The following is a 17,704-nucleotide window of genomic DNA, read 5'->3' on the forward strand; positions in this document are numbered from 1 at the left end:
ATGACTCCTATTGCCATTACTAAATTCTAGATGCAGTCCATGTACATGGCTGTGGGCTTCTCACCCACCAATGAACTTGGGTGTATGAAAGTGACAGTAGTACTGTCTGCTGACAAATCATTGAGTTATTTTCATTTTTTTATGGCAAGTACTATTGGATTTAATACTGTCCAAGAGTTTTCCCAGTGATGTGAGCATTAATAGGACAAGGCCAATCAACAGAGCGGGGAGCAAGTGGAAATCTGCTATAGATGAGACGCAGTTTGTTTGTCTGAACTCTAACCTCTTGGCATCTAACCCCAAGACTTCAGAAAATCACATAACAAAGACTTGTAGCACAAACTTTCATCTTGCACCATGTCTCCCTCTCACATGCAAGGACAAAACACTGCCTTTCTGCTGTCCTCACCCCCTGCCCCACCTGCAGCGCATTGGCATGTCCCATAGCACAAACTGCATCCCACCAGGCCGGTGGCTGAGGTAGGACATCACCCACCACCCATCTATGCTGTAAGAAAACTGACTCCAGTAAAGCAGGAGCTGACCACCACTAAGTGCCCACATGGAGCTGCTGGCTCAGCTGCCTGAGCTGCCTAGAAAAATGCCTTTGCACAAGATGCTGAGTGTAGCCACCATGTACTACTTGGGAACAGCCCCTGTACTACCACTGATACACAAACTACAAGCTGGGAACGTCTCCATTAGGAAGTGCAAGCGCAAAATGACCAGAAATACATTTTTAAAGGTATTCTTAAAAGCATAAAGTGAAGAATTTTAAAAGCAAAGGAAGAAAGAGACTTGAGGTTATTCCAGCCCATCTTCCTTGCCGGTGGAGAATTTCCAATTGCACATTTTCTAACCTAGGTTAAAAACACCTAAGTGGTAAGCATCTATTGCTTTCTCTGGGACACCTCATCTAATATTTTCACAGTGAGATCCCATTTATATGCAATTTATTATTTTCCTCTTCCACAATCACAGTTATCTGTGAGGCAACCATACATTTCCAATTCTTCTAAGCTTTCCTCATAAACCAGCCTTTTCAAGCCCTGATCATTTTTTGTTACTGTCCTCTGAATTTCTTCCAGTTGGATCAGTATCTTTTTGGCAAAGAAATAAAGACAAGATTCCAGGTGTAGCTAAACCCATGCCACTAAGGAGGAATTATTACATCTTGGTTTATGTCTTTACAAGCGTAAATCAAACAGTACTCTTATTTTTTTTTCCTCTCACCATTAAGCCAATATTTCCTCAAGTGTACCAGTGAAAAACAGAAACACCACAACTTAAATCATTAAGCTTCACATATAATACTCCAACCTCAAATATGTATACCTGTAGCTGTTTTTTATGCTCAACTAAGATGAGTCCTTCTAAATAAAATATGCTTGTGAAGGTTCAGGCACCAAATATTCTTTTAAAACCTTAGTCTGAACTATTACCCTGGAAAGAAAATTCTGGGCTTAAATTTCTTAAGTTCATTATACAATACAAAAAAGATATTTCCTTCAGTTTTGTTATTTGTTACCTTTTACATTTAAGCAAATCTCCTTCTTACATTTAAAAAATGAAGTAAAACAGGAACATATGGTCAGAAAAATATTATCACTGTTCTTCCATTTCTACTGGCTAAAAATCCAAGGATTATTAATAGAAAAACTTCTCACATGGAATCTCTTCCTCCCAGCTACCTTCCACAGAGTGGAAATATCAGATTCCCGTCCTCCCAATCCAGCATGTTTCATTAGCTTTAAATTTAAATAAATGAAAAAGAAAGGACGAGAATATATAGAAGAACAACAAACAGAGAAAATGGAATTTGTTAAATAGGTACTTCATCCTCACAGATCAAATCCCTTTTCAAGGAGTGCTGACAGAGATGACAGGCAACTACAGATTTTATTTCTTCTTGGTGTAGCAATCTAAGAATAGGATTTAAAGGAAAAAATATTTGAAGTGCAAACATGTTGCAATGAGCCTTTACTTGTCCTGACATTTTTCATATTAAGACTCACACCATTATCGCTTGGCACTAAATTTACTAGGAAGACAGAGCAATTTACACTATAAGCAAGTGCCATACAGACCTAACCTATCAGGGAACTGTGGGTGCTACCATTCTATCAGGAATTAGCAGCGAGGGTACCATCAAGAAGCAATACTGCACATGCCACAAAAGGTACCATGTTACCTCTGAAAATGCCTCTAGTATTTTCTGATAGTTCACTACCAAAAAAGACATATTGATTGCTCAATCTTCTTAAAAACATTTCTAATCCAAAAGAAGTTGAAGAAAAATTTGTAGCTTGATATTGGAGCTATGGCAAGAGAAAAAAAAATGCACAGCATATCATAAACTGATCCAAACAATGTGTTAGAAAGGCTGAAGTTAGTAGTTACAAGGACCTGATATACTGTAAATGTCAATTTATTTCTTCTCTTAAAGATGTGTTTTATGAATCACTTCAAATGTGAAGAACCAAAGTTCTTCAAAGTTTTTTTTTTAGTTTTATGCACTATTTAAAAGTGCACACATAAAAGAAGCATAGCAAAACACATATAAAACACCCAAGACCTGAACTTTAACTTGAATAGATTACAGTTGAATAATTGGATTCCAGGGAAAAAAACCTTCAGCTGTTAATGAGGTATTTTAAAACATTGATGCCCTGGTAAGACCACGAAAACACAAAAGTATTCTGGGAAACCTTTAAAAATATTACATAAAACAAGAACCTAAACCCCCTATTAAAGTAGAACAACTTTATAATGGCTTTCTTTTACCTTACTAAAGACAAGTTTAACCAAATTTTTTCTGCAGAAGCACTTTAGAGCTACAGCTCTAAATGCCACCAAGGCCAAGAGCTGACAGAACACATCAGCTTCTAGAAAGAAAAACAAAATATATGACAAAGCAAAACTTGACAGTAGCCTTAAAGCTTTGCCAGTGTTAATAGCTTCGGCATCTGTTCCAGTCTGAACATGTCCTCTCACTTCCTTGCACATTCCCCACTCATTTCAGCTAAAATCTGTGGAAGTTCAGCACCCTATGAAACACCAGGGATAGGTCTATTTAAAAAGAGTACCTTTCGGAATGTTTTTTTAACAGTAGCAGGTTGTAAGGCCGTGACTACATTTTTGATGAAACTATTTACAACCAAAATATGTCAGGTGCTACAAGGAATCACTAGAAGAGAGGGGTGTTTTCAACTGCCAACATGCTTAAAGCGTTCGGAGTTGGATACTTTACCACAGTCAGAATGCGTAGGGCTTGCTTCACATACGGCTACGACTATTAAAAAAAACAGCACCCCAAATTATTTCCAACTACTGTATAGGACTTTTTACACTGGTCAGTACTCTTGCAACCTCTTAGAAAACTAGACCTCCAACTTATGAACAGGTTTTCAAAGTGACCAGTTACCAAAAATTTATTCTAGTGGTATTAACTTCTAATACGCAAAGTTACATAAAACTATAGTTTCGTTTTATAATTCTTCTATAATTCTACAATTCTTGTTTATAAATATGGTATTTTCAAGCAATAATGAAGTTTACATCTCTTTTTCATACGTACTTCTTCCTGGAGGAAACTATTTTCCTACAGAGACACCAAATTCAAGGACCATTAGGTTCCTCTACTTCTTCAGTTTTCCTTTGCTAATCAGAAGAAAACAAAAAACTTCAAACCTCAACAGTATGAAGCATATTAGGAAAGAACAGAACCTTACAGAGACCTGTCCTTCACCAGACAGTATTAAAGAAGACAGAAGGTGCCTGTGATATTGCAATGTAAAAAAAAAAACAAAAAAAACCCAAAACCACATACATGCAAAATTATTATTTGCTTCAAAAATAGAGAAAATCAGAATAACAAACTGAGAAAAACTAAGAACTTAGCTACTATCTTATGACATATCCTCTTATACATACAAGCTGAAGCAAAGATACATAGTTGATAGTGAAAAAGCATTACACTGCAAAAAAGATTTAGAAATATTCCTTGGAGAAGACACACAAAATGCTTACATGGATAAGAAAAGCAATAAAAATATGCACCCCACTTCCTATAGATATTTATTTTGTTTTTATTTTCCTTTCCAGTTTTGGGGGAAAAAGTTATTCTTGTCAGAAACATTTTGCAAAGTTAGTAATTACTGGTTTAAGAGAACAAATAGCTAAGATTTTTGGTAAAACAGCAACTTTTATTAGCTTTTAAAAGTCATCTTGAAATGCAATACATTAAAAGGTTTTTCTGGGGAGGGGGTGCAGCTTTTAGTAGATTGCTTTTTAAAACCACCTAAGCATCACATTTCCCAGATCCATTTGCCTAATGAAGTCACCATATTGCAATTAATTTATGATAGAGAGGGGTTTTTAGTCAACAGAAGGTATCAATTAGAAGACCCATTCTATTTCCCCTTCCATATGAGCAGTCTACCTCTGTATGGGAGACTCAGGATAATGGACTGACTCACACTCAATAAGGATACCTCTTTTGATACGTTATTCTCAGGTAACATTGTACATCCAGAAATATTCAAATCAATATGATGAATATGAAATACATTTCACTGTTGATAAATACATTTGGGGCTAGATTCTCTCTCATCAATATCACGATTGGGTAAAAAGAGAGGACAGCATCAGGGACTGAATGGGACCACCCTAAATCCCATCAGCTGGAAACATTCCCCAAAGAACTGATTATGACCAGCTGGCTGCAAACTACAGACATATGGTCTAGACTCACAAAAACATTTGATGTGTCTCCATCCCATTGATTTCAGCAGGCACAGATTTTTAAATGCTTGTAGGAATCTGGGTCATCTCCCCTTCATAGCTCCTGGTTTAAGAGTTCTGTGGTTTCAAGTAAATTTGGGACTTACTTAGACATGGGAAACCTCTAGCTAGTAGGATGTAGTCAGAATCTGCTCTTTTCGTGCCCTCTGATTAATGTGAAATCGAGGCTGAAAATTTTCCATTCGTAATTAAAACTCCAGTTCTTCCATTTGGCCCCATCCCATTTGGCTCACTGAAGAGTGCTTTTAAGCCTTACTGGCTTCATTTGCAAGATTGGTCCCCAGTGGACACTACTGTCATTTTAGCATTATGTTTGATTTTGTTTTCCTGAGAAGCAAGAGACTCTCTCTTCCAGGGACACTAAAATCTCCCTTTATAAATACAAACAGAAAGCATGAAAAAGTAAAGTAAAAGCAACATGAACACAGAGTAAACCAAGCTGGGTTTTGCTGGTTTCACAATTTCAAAGGAAATTGATACATGCATTTTATAATACATGTTATAATTACTTTATTGTGGGAAGCTTTTAGGCGTGAGAATTGTTGGAAGAGTATTTTTTGTTGTGTTTATTTGTTTTTTGTGGTAATTTGTTTTTTGTTTTGGGGGTTTGGGTTTTTTTGTGGTTTTTTAGTTGGTTTGGTTGTTTTTTTTAAGTTTTTAATTTTGCAAGGTGAAAGGCTAGGCCATGAGACATCTTCCTAAGCCAAGAATTTTTTAAGAACAGTGGTTGCTAAAACACAAATTGTCTTCAACATGAAGAGCTGTTATAATTCACAAATACAGCCTTTGTAATGGCCTTAAAAAATTTCAACATGTTTTTCTTAAGTAATTCTTACCAAATTTTTGAAGAGTGCAGTTAATTCCTTTGTAAACACAGAAAATTTTAAAAACGCTGTTCCCAAATCTGGGTCATCCCTGCAAACACAGTTGCCTCCGAATTTCTCCAGTGCTTGTGTATACTGTTCTTCATTTTCCACGTGAGCTTCAAAAAGAGCAAAACATGAAAATATCATCAGTAGATAAAAGGTTATTGAAATTACAACTGAGTTTTTTTTTAAAAAAACACAACTTTTCAGAAGATTTCTCGCTAAAAATGTTGACTTGATACAATAAACATTTATTATTCATATTTTAACGCTGATATGCCAGAAGTATGACGTATCTCACTAATTCTGGTTTACGTGTATCTATCCACATGCTGTACAAAGGACAATGTGTCATCAAAACAAGACAACCATCTGACAGGAATCCACTCTAGAAAGATCCACAATATTTCTGCACCATAGCTAAGATCACATAACAATTACCAACTCCTATAATGAACTTCTAGAGTCTTTTATTAACGGTCTCGAATTTTAACTGTGTGCTGAACAAAGAAACAGAGGAGATCAAGTGTGTTGGCAGAGTTCTGGATCTCTACAATAGAAGGCAATAGATCAAATAAGACTCTCAAGTCATCTTAGGAAATGGGACTACAAACTACATTACAGATGAGGACAAAACCCATATCTATGTTAACTCTCCGATTCAGAGCAGCAGTGGGAATCAGAAGCAAATCGTAGCAGTCTGCATTTACCACAGACCAGTTCAGTTCTCAAAGCAGTTTTGGTTCACAACAACTAGATTCCTTTCTGAGACAATGAAACCAGAGGCTCTGCCCCAGAAGTGGTCCAGTGCTTAACAGAGACAGCAGGTTCTGAATCACTGTATGGGCTGCACCAATGCAAGTCATCCAGCACACAGCTAATGCTTCTGCCCTTCAGAAAGCTTTGAGCTGCACATATTGGGGGGTTATTCAGCCCAGGGAATGAGATGAAATCTAGGCCTAAAGCAAGTTCCCTTAACTCAAATACAAAGGAAATCTGAGGGGCCTCAGACTTAACTACTTCGACCTACTGATTTACTCCTAGAACACCAGATTACTTGCTTCTGTAGACACACATAAGAAGTCCCTGTCAATTTGATGTATGGAATAAAACAAAAAGTGTTTCTGAACCCAAGCTTAGTGACCATGTCAAGCTTGAGCACATATGGACAAAGCACACCAAGTTGGCACCTGAGAAAGTTAACATTGCCTAGTTCTTATTCTAGCTGTGGCCAATTTCTGACACTTCAGAGGAAGTCAGGAAAAACCACCCATATCCTAGAAAACAAGTTATGCATTAATAAGAACAAAGACCCTTTCTTGGTCATCACATGAGACCAGCATAAACCCTGAAGATTATTTGGAGAGGATTAACTGTTCAAACAAGCAATGATCTGGTTTCATTTCAAGCCCATTTGTACATGTCAACACATTTAATATCCAAAGGATTCTTGATGCAATGCCCTTTCTCCAAATTTCTATGAATTAGTTATACAACCCGTTCAATAAACGTAGCACGCTCCAACTTAAAATCAAGCCTGTCTGTTCATATTCCTATTTGGACAGCCATTCAAGAACTTTATTTCTCAAGTAGCTACAAATTTTCTTTAATTTCCAATACATGAAACTAAAACCCTGTGGAGTAGTAGTATAATATCACGTAACTGAAGACTGTTATAATGTGCATGCAGATTTGAAGTTACACAAACGGCATTAATTCTACAAGTTTCTATCTTAAGCACTGAAATTTGCAGCCTGTAAAAGATAGTTTGCATATAGCCATTCAATTTAAAAACTAAGCCCTAGCACTGAACTGTATTTAGTTTTCATCAGCATCCGCAGCAGGGGCTGCGCACTTACCAAACCTTTTGCTACCTGAGCTGTAGGATGAAGTAAGGATTTTCAACTAATACTATTGTGTGATATACACACACCTGAACAAGCTTTGAACGAACTGGTACAGACAGCAAAAGACCGGATGTGGCAGGTTGCAACTCCTGTAGTTCACACAGCTATCCAGTAAGGTGAATTATTTCCATATTGCTTTCTGTATTCTTACTGCTTCCTGCATCCAGCTTGGTGTATTTGAACCCAGGTGAGGGCAGAGGTCAGGGCACAATTCATGCAGCAAAAAGAGAAGGCTGCCACTGCCTAAAAACAAGGTGAAAAGGCTGCTACCATTAATTGTTGTAGTTAGATGTGCAATCAGCAGCTGAACCATGCTGACTTTTCACCTTAGGAAACAAGAGCTTTCTATTCCATACAGCATCCCCAAGAGTATTCTATTCCCCAGCATCCTAGGGACTGTTTTTCTGGGTCTATGTGTCAGATTAAAGAAAGCCAACAAACCAGGAGCTCAACAGCAATTCTGAGACATTCCCCAGAATGCTGATGGTAGTTATTGCAGCAATACTATCAGCTGAGTTAGTACTCCACATGTGCTTCTGAAGAACACAAAATTGTATTTTGTCATGGAACCCTCCAAAATACTCTCCCTGCCCTGTGCTTTCTTCCCGATGGATTTTAAAAGTTTCTCTACAAACAAAAGGTTTGGAATCTATCAAAAAAAAAAGAAATCTAAGCCAGGTTTGTTTGAGGGTTTAGAGGCTTTTTTTAAGTAAGAAACTAAATTATGTATAAATTGGAGTCACTATGTAATCCTCTATAACAGTTTCTAAATTCACACATTAAAAAAGAAAGCCAAAACATGTATACTTAATATTCAGGGAACCTATATTAAAAATCCAGTAACTGTGTTTTTATGAGTGCAGGGCCACAGTTTTTGTTTTGTCTAAAGAAACCCCAAGGGCTGGCAAGTGGCTGGGTTAGTGATATTTCTACTGGTGGAAGAGAAATACTTCCAAACCTTTATTGTCAAGATTGGGCAGCATGAATTTAAAAAATTAGGCAAGGTACTGATTTTACGTAAAAACTGTAGTGATTTGCTACAATGCTGTAACAAGTACATTGATTATGAGGCATAGTCAAGCACTTAAAAATTAAAAAACCAACCAACCAAACAAAAAACCAAACAGAAGAAAGAGTGCCAAGTAAATATGTAACAGATGACACAGATCCAGATGAATCTTAAACTGGACCCTCCACAATCCAAAGAGAACAGCTTCATTACATTAGGCAAGAAGGAACTTCCTTTTCAATTAGCCAAGAAGAATTACACCATAACAGCAGTTCCTGTTATAACCTTGTATCTGAACACCAACAGGCCCACAAGTTCTGTCAGATATTGGTGGCTCTCCAAGGTCGCCAGGCCTATCCATTTTGCATATAATATAGGTTTTGTTAGCTGTAATTGCTATGAACTGCAAAGCGAGAACAAATGCAAACAAAATGCTGTTTCTTATCCACAAAAACAAATGCCGCTGCTTATTTACAAAATGCTGCTGATCCACAAAAACAAAAGCTTCAGTTATTTTTTCAAAGATAAACACACAAAACTCCATGAGATTGGCACACATAAAAACGCATGCAGCAATAGTTGTTTGTATTTTTATCAGTGTTGTAAGAGAAATATCTGACTTTGCAGCTCATCAGCTCTCTCTTGTCATGAAGTTCTCAACGTACATAACTGGAAGCCACCAGAAGGGTGAGGTTTCACAAAGCAGTAGAGCCAATGTAGTTTCTTACTGCTGCCAAAGAGAGTAATTTCACCACTCCCATGCCCTCAGCTCTCGATGATATATGTGTCTTACCATTTCAGGTGCTCATCTAATCCCAGTTGATTTCACTGCCTATGCAGCTTTATGAGCTAAAAATCTCATCAAGGGATCTGCCAAGCACCAGGGGTGGCAGAAGGAGCAGGTAGCCCAGACCTGGTAGAAAGAGGAGAGCACAGCTTCCCCACTTGGTAGCAGTATGCCAGCTAGATAGCTTCAGCTACCTCGAAAAAATTCATGCTTACTAAGCTCATCATCAAGCAGCTAGTTCAAGACTGCTATTTAAAATGTAAATTTTTCTCTTCTCAGAGTTACCCATATAACTCTTTCTGATTCAGTAAGACAACTGACTGTTTAAATCCTCCAATTTCACCAATATAAACTACCAGGAATTATTATGTACTTACCCAGACCAGATATGTTTATGGCTTTGACAGATTTCTTCATTTTATAGAGAACAGTTCGGTCAACATCCAGAGCCTAGAACAAAAGAGAAAAATTAAATGTAAACTATTGGATTGTCCCCTGGTAAACCTGTGCCCTGGAAACCTTCTGTAATTATAACACTATTATGTTAGTTAATTTTATTTCTGTAATTAATAGATTACTTGCCAGTTGCTCCCATCACCATCCATACAACCTATTCTGTCCCCTTGTCCACAGAAATACATCCTCCCTCTTTTGCTGATGACCAGCAGCACGTATACACAGCAGCATCTGAAATGAAACTATTTACACAATATCTTCTTCCTATGTTAAAATATTAAAGAAGTTTAAAACAGTTTCAACCTATTGTATGTTCTGACACTGCTGAAGAAACAAGCAGTATCACTTCCCCAGGCAGAATATTAAAAATGGAATTTAATTTCAGTTTTCCTGAATAATTTAGTTAATGAATTGCACTCCCAACCATATAAACTTTCTCACTGCTGTGCTGAAAAAAAATAAATTGCATATGTCTCAAGTATCTTTCACACATTTTATCACTAGGCAAAGCTTTTTCAAAGAAAGAAGTGGAAGCAGGCAATCATTTTGCTTACTGAAGTGAAATATGGGCAGACCCAAAAATGTACAGTTGTTCCAGAACAGAGATGCAGAATTATGGTTACACAAGTTACTAAAAAAAAAACCAAACCCAAACCCAAACACCAACCTTTGTGAAACTGCAAGAAAATTTAAGTATGAGTTCCAGAGATGGTGATGTCTTTAGACCCCACTGAAGAACAATACCAAACACTACAAATTGTACTACGCCAAGAGCTGTTTAACATGATAGATACTTAAAAAACAAACAAAACCCACCAAATTCATTCCAGTTTTCATTCAAAATATTTCAGTGAATCACAGCAGCTACATATCTGACCTACTGTTGTTTTATTGTTAATAATTTGTGTAAGAGAAATGACATGGAAAAGTCAGTCCCTAGGACCCTATCCAATTATTTTAACAAACTGAATGCAAAAAGAAATATTATCCCTCACATTTACGGGAGTATTCTTAAACTGAATCCATTCAGACCACAAATAGCTGGGCAAAATCTCTGCAGCATTCCACGGAAACCAACAGTTTTGGATGTTGCCTTAACATTAATGTTATAGTGTCATGGTACAGATATATCCATTGGAAGTTTTACCTCCAGCATCTTTATAGTTCACATCTGAAACATTAGCAGGAGAAATGCAGAGGCCTTTTCACCTGGAATTCTGAAGAACAGAGGAAGGGGAAAAAAAGCCCTAAGAAAGCCCATAAAAGTCACACACAGCTCTATTCACCCTCTTCAGCAATCTGAATTGCATCCACTATAACAAACCTGTAAACAGTGCGATCTCAAAGGTTAGATTAGTCAACTGTCTGGATGGGAGTACACGAACTAAACTCCCTCATTGTGTATTTGCTGATTTCTAAAAATAATCTCAGAAAAGCACCAACTGATCAGCTGACTACAGAGGAATGAAAATTTCATCGATGACTGCATCAAAGGCAACTACCCTCTTGGAGACAAAGCAAAAAGTATGTCTCCAACTACAAGTAATATAAATAACAGTCGAAAGAGAAGCCTGATGGCCAGAGACTGAAAAGTTACAGATTCAGTTCCCAGATAAGTCTCAGATTTGCATGTGCAGTTGACAAATTATTTGACCTCCGCACCTTAGTTTGGGGGAGGGAGAGAAGAAAAAAAAGAAGACAGTACTTCTTAAAAAAGAGAAGTGTTGGAAAGATACATGCATTGCATGAATTATGAACCACTTGTACTACTGTGGTCAGGGATCCAGATAGACCTATGGATTCATAAAATCTTCTGGCCCACGACTGCCTCACTCAGGAAACACAGACTCTGGGTAAGGGAAAAACTTCAAGTCCTCTTCCTCAACCAAAGTCATCATTTTGGTTTGCAACTTCTCTCAACCAAGTCCTGCTTTCACTGGGATTAGGCAGCAGAAGAGCAAACCTGTAAGGCACAGCATAGCCAGGGTCCAAGAGGAATGATAGCTAATGTCCCTAACATACCAATGATGACAATTCTAGCATCTAGCTATCTCAGCCAGCCGGCCTATGTAAAAAATCAAAACAAGGATGACAGGAAAAAAAAGCCCCACAGACAGTACTGAGGTCTCCAGAATGAGCAAAACCTAAAGCCCTAGTGTGGTGAAAATGTACAGGACTGCCAGGTCAGGCTTCCTAGGGTCCTCCCTTCTTCCCCTGCCTGCCTTTTCAGCTGTGCCAGTTGCAAGTGCTTGCAGGGATGTGTCATAAATTGCAGAAGAGAAGTGATCCATGTTTAAAATGATGCAAAGGGGAAAAAAAAGTTATTTTTCAGTTGGGTCAGCTTTCCAACCCTGGCTAACAGGTAGTCCCTTGATACAACCCAACAGAAAAGACAACAGGAAAAACAGGAATGAGTAGGAGGACCAACATATCCAGGTGCTCCTGCTGAAGAATCCTCCAGGGACATTTCTGAACAAGAATTCAGTAGCTGCATGAGTGTGGCAAGCACTTTTACTATGCTGTTATCTTTACCAGCTACATCTTTTTTAACCCTTAGCATTACATTAGTCTTGACATTTCTTCACATATTCAGTCACCACAACAGAACAGGCTGTGTGTCTTTCTGGGAACTGCTACCACATTTTTATGGTGATAACAGACACCGAGCCTGTATAACAATGCTGAAACATCCAGGGAACCAATAAGACTGGAGCAGGCTAAACACCACCTTGACTAACACTGACTTTGCTAGCTGAGAACTTAGCTCAGCTTCTGTTGAGGTAGATGATCCACTCCAAAAGCCATAAAAAACAGAGAAAAATTATCCCAGTAGCAAACTATCCTACCTTTGTATCAAAGCAACATAGACTCAAGTGGTTATTTCTTCCCTCTCCCAGTCAAAAAAAAAAAAAACCCAACCAAAAAAGGTGAGGAATTGAAGTCATTTGTGACAGTCAGTACTCCATGCAATTTCATTTGCATATAAAACCTAAAAGTATATTGTAATTAGCAAAATGAACAAACTCACAAAAATAAACTATGTTTCACTCTTTAAAATATGAGCACTTTACTGTCGATTCAATTCATTTATGTGATTAATGAGAATGGGAAGAAATTCAACAGTAAAGTCTGCAAAGTTGTGTATCCAAGGTAAAAATACATATACGAACTCGGAGATCAGTCAGAAAAAACTAAGGAGAATATAGGGATCTAGTTTACCAGATGTTTGCAGTATCACTGCAGGGTGCCAAAGTGGTATAGCCATGAAAAACAAAACCATGAAGATACAGGAGATCATCTTCCCCCAAAGACAAGGAAACAAACAAAACAAACAAAATCCCAAACCCCACCTCACTGAATACTACATACTCTTTGAAATGCAAAAAAGGTCCAAAATGTTGGTCTTGACAGCTTACATGTCTCTCTCAACCACTGGATTTTTGACTCTGATAAACACTTATGGAGAAATTACACAGACAAAATGGGAGGCAATGTAGGTGTTGCTTTCATCTGCTAGTATGTGAAGCATGGAATGGAACAAAAAGTCTTTCTTGAACTGCTCTGGTTTTATAATTACATTACTGGGAATAAGCTGTAGTAAACTTAAAATCGGCTAGGTCAAGCAGATAGCTAGAGGGAATTGGAATGTACTCATTAAATAAACAAACAAAAAAATCACAACATGCTTAAATAAATAAATAATTTTAAAAAAAATTAAAAAACACGAAATGTAGGAAGAACTGGCTGCCTTCCCGAAATGATCCCTAGTCACTCAAGGTGTTTGGGCTATCATCTAGGGAACTAACGATCAGTAGGATTTTGTTTGGATAATATGACACTGATTGCCTATACCTTGTGCTTGTTCAGTTACCCTCACAGATAGGCTGTAGGTAGCCTCCTCTCTCCTGAATGGAAAGGGTCCTACCTAAATTCCTTACTGGTGGTAACAAAGAAGAAAAAGAAATATTTAAGCTAAAAAATAATGTTAGTATAAGAACAGCTGAGTAAAAGCTGTACCTGAACAAACTGTGACTAGAAATTGGGAAAAACAAATCCAATTCTGGAAACCTTTCCAAACAGAGGATAAAGGGTAACAGATACCTAGCCATTTCAAGAGGGACCTGAATAAATTTATGAAAGATTATTATGTTGTTTCCTATCGTGGTAAGAAATTAAGACTTGCTCCTGTAGGAGGTTTCTTCTAGTCCTCCATTCCTTTGCAAAATCTTTTGATAATGCTGCATTTAAGAGTGGCTACGTATGCCTACAGATTAACGGACAAAATACTGAAGAACTTTGTATCTTTAATGCTGTATTTTAGTCTTGCTTATAGACCAAAAAATGGGGAGGGGGACTTTGCCTTTGTTTAAATGAAAGACATTGGCACCTATTCACAACTAGTGTTTCAAAGGAGTCATTTCAGCATAAAATTTGAAAATGTTAGCTCTTTAGTTCCATTCTTCATATTTTCTCATCCTTTTCTTTGTCCAAATCTTAGCACTTAGAAATCAGTTTAAATACAGCTGTAGCTTTATTATACTCTGAATTTTTGATCCTGTATTTATTTCATAAATATACACACACCACACCAATGCACACACACGCCAAAATGCTACCCTCCCCTAATTCAACTGTTTTGTGCACTTTAGTACGGTTTTAGAAGCAGTGAAATTTAAAATGGCTTCTGACATTGCATATTCTAGCATTTCTTTTTACCCACTTAAAATGCCCAGTAAATCTCTGAACCAGAAAACAAGTGACTATGTAATTCAGATAGTGGAATCGTTTTGTACTCTCATGTAATGCTGCTAGTTTTGACTCAGAAAACTCTATTGCAAGACTGTTTATTTTGGCATCTGTTTATTTCAGTGCAATGTAGTCAAAGAGGCCATATAAATAATTTTCATAGTCCCACTCTACTGATGAGCACTCAGACTTCCCTCTTGTTAAAAACAGTAAATTGACCTTTGATTTAGGGAAAAAACCACCACATTCTATACAGTACATTAGAAAAGAAGCTACTTTATTGTAGAAGTGGTTCTATGCAGTGTGAACTGAAACAAACTCAAAAGTGACCTTCCTGACTGTGCCCTTCTCAGTGCAATATTTTTCTGAATGCAGTATTTATGTCTTCTGTTCATTTATTTTTATGTGACTTCTAATGTTAATCTTCTAAAACCATTTTTAAGGTGAATTACTTTTTATATCAGAATCTATGTGGTGTTGCTGTAGCATATCCAGAGATCACAGAGATCACTTGTTTGACAAGTCTAAAACAGTATGTTATGATAGGCCTGGTATTGATCTTGTTATCCTGATGTGAATTTCAAGGCTTCTAAATAAATGGCAATATTGGATTAAAATACATGAATATTAGGAAATTTATTATCAAACCCGGTGCTCACATCAGTACTCTTCTTCAAAATGCAATAGCTAATCTCTCTTAAAACGGGATAGAAACATGATTCAGTTTGAAAACTGTTTTACCTTACAACCTAAGGCCACACAGTGAAAACAATTACAAAAGATGTCTAAGTTCATTTGCCACGCTTGAAAAAGCTGTCATTTTTCATTTTTCTTGCTGTAGCTTCAACTAGTTTATCACTGTGCAGTTACCACACATGATCATATACCCCACAAAACCCCCAACCCTAAAATTACCTGCAATATGCAAATCTTTTAAAAATTGTAATTCATGTTGTTTTTTTTCTAGCAAGCTGAGGCTAACATTTTGTCAGCCATCACAGATATGCTTTGGACATACTGCTAATGTATTTTTCACAAGGTATTCAGTAATACAAGCATTAGGTATTTGGGGTGCCACAGGCTGAAAATTTCAAAATTCCGATAATGAAGTAAATGTATTTCTGAGGCCCATATAGAGTGTAGAAGCAACAAGTCAAATCATTACACAACGTATTTTAAAGTTCTACATGCCTCAGGAGAATTTAGCAACAAACATGCCTGCAATAAGTATAACAGGGAAAGCAACAAGCGTAACAAAATAAACAGAAGAAAACACAGCTTTTAAGATGAACACTAGAGAAAGAAGGACTCAACTACCAGTGATCAGTAGTAAAGCTTTTTTCCTTATGGAGGAACAATGTCCAGTTTCACTTGCCAAAGGCCAATTTCCATTTTAACTGCCTCAAAGCTTTTTACTCTGAACAATAAAATGTGCCAACTAATTAGAACCAGACCCATTTCACCAAGACGAAATCAGTCCGAGGTTACTGAAACTTCCTGAAATGTTATTCTACGTCCTACTTCATATGCCACAATCTGCCCTGACACTTTAAAATAATAACAACAAAGCTGTTCCAAGTCTGTTTCACATCGCCTAGAAAGATTTAACCCCACTGGGAAATACAACATTCAAGCATTTAATTGCTGCTTCCCCCCGCAAAAAAACCCAACTCAAAACTAGCATCAATCCAAAAATCTATATAGTCTAAATGGATTTGTGCAATATATAGGCTTCCTTCTTCTGGAAGGGGTATTGGCTCAAATTAATAAATACATTTAATACATTTCAGGTTGGCACATAAAATGAATGTGTTATTTGCTCTTTTCAGTGGAGTGGGGGGAAAACAAACTGTTCTATTTTTATCATATTTAATTGGGGGAGGGAAAAAAAGCAGGAAGGCAGAAACTGAGTAATTGGACATCCCAAAGATGATTTTGGCACCTTTTACAGAAACAAAGGGTATGGGGAAAAACAGGGCAGTAGCAGCATAAATAGAGTCCCCAAACTCAAGTGGTTAGATGTTCATGAAACATATTTTCTGTCAAACTTACCGCAGAAGTCTGTGTTTTTATCTCATGTAAGTGTCCTTACACCAGTGCCTTATTTCTTTGTGGCCCAGAAAATAACTATTTATCTGTAGAGGAACAGAAAAATAGCCATTCTGGGTCAGATCAACACTCCATTTAACCTGATATCCTCTATCAGTAGTGTGATACAACAGCAGATGTTTAGGGCAGCAAGCAAAGAAAAGCACATACACATCCATCTCCCAGTTTCCAGCAGTCAGTTTAAAAAGAAAAGACTGAGACACTCTCAACCAGAAACACTACATAGCCCAACAGGCTATTCTCAAGAGAAACAAGAAGCCCAAGCTTTCTAACTCCAGACAAGGGAAAGAAAAAAAACCTAAACTTGACTTCTCGCAGCTCCTTATGAGTGTGACAGCCTACTGCGGGAAGTAATGAGGGAGGAAGGGGAAGGAGTCAGCCATCATCTTTGCTCTATTTTTTTATTTAAAACAGTTGAAAGTCTCTAATACATTCCTTTCTTCCTATCTGCAGCAGCTTCATTTTAGAAATGCTAGAATTAACTGTTTCACATTTTGGGTTATTTAGATGGGGTTTTTGCTGAAAGTATTCATAGAATTGGATCTGAATTTGTGAAAAGTGTATGGTAACTTTTTTTCCTTTTTTTTTTTTTTTTTTTAAATAAAGAGTCCATTGGAACAACAACAACAAAAATGCTTGGAAGTACCGCTAAAGCAGTTACAAAATTTTGGGAAATAAATTGTCAAGTAATTTGAAAAATAATCTTGGAGACAGGAAAACTATGTGTTCTTCCCCATACTGCACATCTAACTGACAAAGATACAAATAAAATATCAACATACTGACTTTAGATCCAATATAAACAATTATCTTAACCATTATATCTTTAAAACAAAAATCTAATCTCACTCTCAATTTTAGCAATTTGCATTAACATATCGGGCTACTCAACAGCCATAAATCCTTCCGTACTTCACCTATTCCAGTATTTCAGAGTAAGTAATAATGTGAGAGGCTGCTGCAAATGCTGAACACAAATAGGAATGTCCTTCCCAAAAATAAAAGGATGCACAAAGAACCT

The 17,704-nt window shown here is 37.1% G+C and overlaps 2 protein-coding genes across 7 annotated transcripts in view; one reads left to right on the plus strand and one right to left on the minus strand.

Annotated features, from left to right (window-relative positions):
* Positions 1-17,704, plus strand: part of ITGB1BP1 (integrin subunit beta 1 binding protein 1) — a 143,594-nt gene that overhangs the window by 68,560 nt on the left and 57,330 nt on the right. The gene's annotated exons all lie outside the window — the stretch shown is intronic.
* Positions 1-17,704, minus strand: part of ASAP2 (ArfGAP with SH3 domain, ankyrin repeat and PH domain 2) — a 93,126-nt gene that overhangs the window by 59,412 nt on the left and 16,010 nt on the right. For all 5 annotated transcript variants that reach the window (XM_069805830.1, XM_069805827.1, XM_069805826.1 and 2 more), the window contains exons 2-3: positions 9,750-9,822; positions 5,640-5,785 (exon numbers count right to left, since the gene is read on the minus strand). In XM_069805830.1, the coding sequence (XP_069661931.1) occupies positions 5,640-5,785; positions 9,750-9,822 (219 nt within the window). The remainder of the gene's footprint in view (positions 1-5,639; positions 5,786-9,749; positions 9,823-17,704) is intronic.

The sequence above is a fragment of the Haliaeetus albicilla genome, chromosome 18 (assembly GCF_947461875.1).
Source record: "Haliaeetus albicilla chromosome 18, bHalAlb1.1, whole genome shotgun sequence".
Taxonomy (NCBI): Eukaryota; Metazoa; Chordata; class Aves; order Accipitriformes; family Accipitridae; genus Haliaeetus; species Haliaeetus albicilla.